Raw genomic sequence first — 6,000 nt, forward strand, 5'->3', positions numbered from 1 at the left:
TGACATTCAATCATGGGTGCAAGTGATCTAGCATGTCATCTTTTTAGCATCTTCATCGATGAATTTTATATGAGCGTGGACCCCAAAAGATGACGTTCTTTTCTGGATCCTAAGCATGTCATTTTAACCAATACGTTGACATGTCATTTCCACCAATGCTTTGGCATGTCATTTCCACCAATGCTTTGGTATGTCATTTTCACCCATGCTTTGACATGTCATTTTAACCAATGCTTTGGCATGTCATTTTCACCAACCCCTTGGCATGAAATTTTCATGTATTGTTTGGAAAATGGAAATGCTGTATTGAAATATGGTTTTCATGAAAAACAAAACTCTTTATTAATTAAAACGAATTCATGAAATAACTACAATTAATTTATCAGTTTAGCTTTTCAAAAGTTTACATCCAAAATTGCAATGTAATCACCACCGCTGCAACGCAAAAGATTACTTCCTCCGTTCTCCGCAACTGATATTCTTTCATCTTACAAAAGGTTTTTTCAATTATCTTCCCATCACCAGTTCAGATTTCGAAATGGACTCCAAATGCACTCCTTTAAGTATTTTTATTTCGTAAATTACTTTTATTTTATAATTTTGTTATTTTATAACAACATTTTGGTAATTTATACTCTTTTGTTTAGTGACGGAAATATGTAGGGATCTACAATCCGGCTTGCTTTAGGGATCTCTAAGAACAAAATGTAACGAACGGGGAGGAGAGACTTTTTATGGAAAATACCATTTATGCTTAATTAATTAATTTTTAATTGTTTCTTTCCAAAAGTAGTTTCTTCTTTATTTTCAGATTCTTGTTCCTTTTCGTTTCGGACTTTTTTTTCAAATTCCAAGAAGCGAGATTTGATTGATTCATTCTACATACACATAGCCCAGAAAGTCTGCGTTCACCTTACTACTTTTCAAAAACGATGCGAAAACTTTAATAAATAGGTAAATGAGATCAGTTTTTCTTTCATAAATATGTTATTGGCACTCTTTACTACCAGAATAAAAAGAAAAATTCCTGAAAATATATTATTATTACGAACATAACGGTAAAAAAGTGTTACAACTGCTAAATTAGAGCCCCAAAAAGTCTGCGTTCACTTTGTATGTTGCAATAATACCGTTAATTTTTTTGATTTTTTTGCAGTTTTCTCCCATTTTTAATCAATATTGTCACAATTGGTCATTCTGTGAGGTCGTTTACACACTTAACTTAAAAAAGTAAAATATTTCAAGAATGGAAAACAAGGACAAAGAAATTGGCATCGATAAAAGGAAAATTCTAGGTAAATAATGGAAAAAGCTATCGAAATATTGGAGAAACTGTAGGTAGAACATATTAGTCTATACATAGAGTGATAATTACCTATAAAAAAAATCGGAATTTTGAAGTCAATGCCCAGATCTGGACGGTCAAAGCTCAGTTTTGGAGGGTCAAAAATATTATCAGAACGGGAGGAGCGTAACATAACTAATATAGTTAAAACGAACAGTCCGATAATTACTTCAAAAATTGTTGAAAATGTGAAAATGGCATCCAAAAAAAGTATTTGTGCACAAACCGCCAGAAAAATACTGCATAAAGCTGGATATCATGGTATAGTCGCACGGCGAAAGCCGTACATATCACTAGTGAACAGGCAGAAGCATATTGAATTTGCTAATGAATACATAAACAAGCCTCCAAGTATTCCGGAATCAAGTCATATTTTCGGCCGAAAGCATGTTCTATATGTTTGCAATGAAAGGACTTCAAAATGTTTGGAAAAGCTCAAACAGCGCTTGAAAAAACAAAATCTTGTTTTACACTGTAAAAAATGGCGAGGGTGCTGTTTTGGTTTAGGGTGTGTAACAGCTTCTGGAGTGGGCCAACTTGTATTTATTGAATCGACAATGGACAAGTATGGTTACCTAAACATCATGAAGCGCAATTTGAACCAAAATGCAGAAGAACTACGAAATTTTGGTTGCAACAACATAACGTTTCAAAGCATACTGCTGAGACTGTAAGGTTTTGACTCCTATATAATGCCCAGATCTGGGTTTTGACGTAAAAATTCCGGTTTGTTTATAGTTAATTATCACTCTATGTATGGACTAATTTGTTCTACCTACAGTTTCGCCAATATTTCGATAGCTTTTTCCATAATTTATCTAGAATTTTCCTTTTATCGATGCCAATTTCTTTGCCCTTGTTTTCCATTCTTGAAATAACTTACTTTTTTAAGTTAAGTACGCAAGCGACCTCACAGAATGACCAGTTGTGACAATATTGATTAAAAATGGGATAAAACTTCAAAAAAAAATCAAAAAAACTAACGGTATTATTGCAACATACAAAGTGAACGCAGACTTTTTGGGGCTTTAATTTATCAGTTGTAACACTTTTCTACCGTTATCTTCGCAATAATAATATATTTTCTGGAATTTTTCTTTTTATTCTGGTACTAAAGAGTGCCAATAACATATTTATGAAAGAAAAACTGATCTCATTTACCTATTTATTAAAGTTTTAGCATCATTTTTGAAAAGTAGTAAGGTGAACGCAGACTTTCTGGGCTATGTGTATGTCAGATTTAGAAAAGACAAGGGAACTTTTAAAATAGCAATGTGTGCAGTCCGATTCTATTTTTAGCTCGATGGTTGGGACTTCATGTAATACCAATTGTTTAGAAGTTTTAGTTGTTTGATATGCAGGAAATGTAAGACAACATCACGACGACAGTTCTAACAACTTTGGTCTGTACCAGAAACTGCAAGAATCTACTTATTTTTACTACGATAACAATTTTTCCTTTATGTTATCGGAAAAAATAGTAAAAATTAGTAGATTTTTGCAGAACTGGAACATACCAAAATGAAAATAAACAGGTGTGTAAATAAAAACACAAACATCATCTCTATTGGATCGATGGAATGGGTACAAATGCCGATGAAAAGATCGGATCTTTCACGACTTCCTTTGCAGTGGTTCACATCCTAATGAAAAGATTGGATCTTTCACGACTTCCTTTGAACCAATGCAAAAGATGACATGAAATCACGTCATCGCAAAGAACCCCTTCCGTCAAATTTTGCTGGGTTGTTTTAGGTGCCAGCATGGTACAATAAAGTAGAGGTAGGTTAGGTATGAAAATCGCTGAAAAATACAACCCTGCAGTCATGGCTTAAAGCATCAAATGGCATGGTACATTAGTTGTGTCTTTTTACTTTTTCAGTAATAATTATTCAGTAACTTCTTTTCAGAGAGCAAGAGAGATTTACTCTTTGATACGAAAATAGAGAAAAAAAGTAAAAAGACAGCATTTAGTAAACTTTAGTAAGGTAATGCTACGTTTAGACTTATAAATCCACTCGATTTAAAATGTCATTTCCATAGAACATACGTCAAATAAATCGTAGCTATAATTTGACGTATATGCTATGGTATTTTTTCCACAAAAGTAAGATAAACATTGAGCAGCTGACCATTAGCAGATGATTAAAACTTGCTACATGTTGCTGGGAAAAAAATCTATCAGCTACTTTTAGCAATTTCTCAGCAAACAATTGTCAAAATTGTTCTCTCTCTTCGCTCTCTTTTACTGAACTTTTGTGTAAAAAGACAGCATTTAGTAAAATTTCGTAATAATTATTACAAATTATCACGTAAAAAGACACACCTAATAATAAGAGCTCTGTTCCTTTACGTACAAGAATCTTCAAATTTTACCGCTTTTTACTCGGGAAGCGTTCCTTTGCTTCAAACACCATACAATTCATATGGGAGCGGTTTACAACTTTTGCTACTTTTGCCGGTTTTACCATTTTCAGAAGTAAAGGAACCAAAAGAAAGATGTATCTTCGTATTTAGACCGTTTTACAAAAACATATGGAATTTAGAACATCACTGTTTATATGTTTAAAGTACCAAAAAGAGTAAAAAATAAAAATCATTTTAGCTAAGCTCCAGAATATGATTGCTGGAATAGTGTTCCAAAAATAGCAAAAGTTGTACCCAAACTTATGACAGTGAAAAAAAAATCATTCTCTTATTTTCTACTTGACAAATCGCAGATACATTTTAGGTAGAATTTTTTAATAAAAATGTAAATTTTACATTCCCGTAGTTTTGGGACGAATTTCAATTAATAGCAATATTTGCCGAATCGTTCTCTCGCAAGTTAAAAAATTCACAATTTAATTTTGCCACGCGAATGTAAATCGTTTCAACTTGTTGTTAATTGTAAGATATATTGTCTGTCCTTTACTTTTGAAAATGGTAAAACCGGCAAAAGTAATAAAAGTTTTAAGCTGCTTACATATGAATTGTATGGTGTCTGAAGTAAAGGAACGCTTTTCGAGTAAAAAGTGGCAAAACTTGAAGATTCTTGCACTTAAGGGAACAGACCTATAGCTTTGCAGCAGAAGTATTTTGTGGAACAATTCACCGCTGCATCTACCATTATTATGCCATAATGTCAACAATAATAAAAAATGTCAACTCTGCTTTTGACAGAATAGGCCATAATAAGAAAAAAATTGTATTCAGCTGTTAGCAGTGGCCTACCTACCTGTAAAATTGCGTTTTATAAAGATGTTCGACTGTACCAAGATCTATTTAACAGGTCACGTAAGTAGCACAACAACAACTCTATTTTGGCCGAAAGTTCTTCAATATGTCAAAATGTTTGTTTACGTTTTCATACAATTTATTCACAATAACAAAATATTTGACAGATTGAAACCAATCAGCTGGCCGTTTTACGCCACCTTATAATTTCATCATGGACTGTACCACCTGTACATGTAAGTACGAATGTAACAAAAGCTCCACCAATACTCACCATTTTGATTGATATCAACTCTCAACGTATTCATGGTGATGTCAAATGTGTTTAATGCAAAAAATTACTAATTCACTGCAGTTGAAAACAAATGTATTTAATTAACAATTATAATTATTTTCTCCCTTCCGTTTTTACTCTTCTTCAATTTTTTAATTCAATGCAATTTCTTTGTTATTGTTATAAGTTCACTATGAGGGTTTCGAGTGGAATAAACAGTATAGTTGTTGTTGTTATTGGTTGCACTTGTATAAAACACGCGTTTTGATCGTACGATCGCGCCAATCTTCTTCTGTAACTGTGAATAAGCAGCGGCGGCGGATTCTAAACAATGTAGTACCGAGCTTCACCACTTCAATTATGCGACTGAAATGCTTGAATCATTATATGGCGTAGCTTTGAAATGCAATGCAAAGTGTTTGATGTGTTGTTGGCCACCAACAACCATTTTCCTTAAAGAAATACAAACAGAAAAGCATCAGCCGCAACAAACACACCAAAACAAATAGTAATATAATAAAACTTGTATTTTTAAATTTGTTACGAGTGAATCATGGCATTTTGTGTTTGATCAACAAATTCATTTGGCTTTGGTTTAAATTTTAACTTTGTCTCTTTGATGGCGCAGGTAGCAGAAAAATCTATTATAAAAAAGAGTTGAACACAAACCTTGTGTTTTTGTTGTTGTTGTGTTTCTTTCAACAATCATTTGCAATTTTTTACTAGTAAGCATGGCTGCCAGATTTTACGATTTATCGTCATATTGACGATTTTTGGTCAACAATTGAAAAACTACGATTTAACGATTTTTGCTCAAAAAACTACGAGTTTTTGTTATTTTACTAATATGGCAATATTTGGGTTCTTTTTTGTTATGGCAACATCAAAAATGTTTTTTGAAAACAATTTTAAAAGTTTATCATTATATATAGTTTATTTATTATTATATTATCGCCATATCCTTAAAGAATTTCCACAAAAGCAAAAATTGGATTCAGAATTTGGTGAACTATGGTATTTCGATTTTGATCAAATTTGTGAAAATAATAGGTGTGTACGATAACTTCGCAAGTGAAAAGTACTTGCAAGCTCTCAGCAAGTTCTCAGTAACCTCTCTCCACCAATTTTACTCTCTCGAAGCAAAAAATTTGCAGATTGTTATCGA

The 6,000-nt window shown here is 32.6% G+C and overlaps 1 protein-coding gene across 1 annotated transcript in view; it reads right to left on the minus strand.

Moving 5' to 3' along the window:
- Zw (glucose-6-phosphate 1-dehydrogenase Zw) overlaps positions 1-5,537 on the minus strand; it is a 40,704-nt gene extending 35,167 nt beyond the window's left edge. The window contains exons 1-2 of the mRNA XM_073973041.1: positions 5,505-5,537; positions 4,836-5,287 (exon numbers count right to left, since the gene is read on the minus strand). Coding sequence (XP_073829142.1) covers positions 4,836-4,869 — 34 coding nt within the window. The 5' untranslated portion in view covers positions 4,870-5,287; positions 5,505-5,537. The remainder of the gene's footprint in view (positions 1-4,835; positions 5,288-5,504) is intronic.
- Between the last annotated feature and the right edge of the window lie 463 nt (positions 5,538-6,000).

Source organism: Musca autumnalis, unplaced genomic scaffold, assembly GCF_047663935.1.
Source record: "Musca autumnalis isolate F117 unplaced genomic scaffold, ASM4766393v1 scaffold_3, whole genome shotgun sequence".
Taxonomy (NCBI): Eukaryota; Metazoa; Arthropoda; class Insecta; order Diptera; family Muscidae; genus Musca; species Musca autumnalis.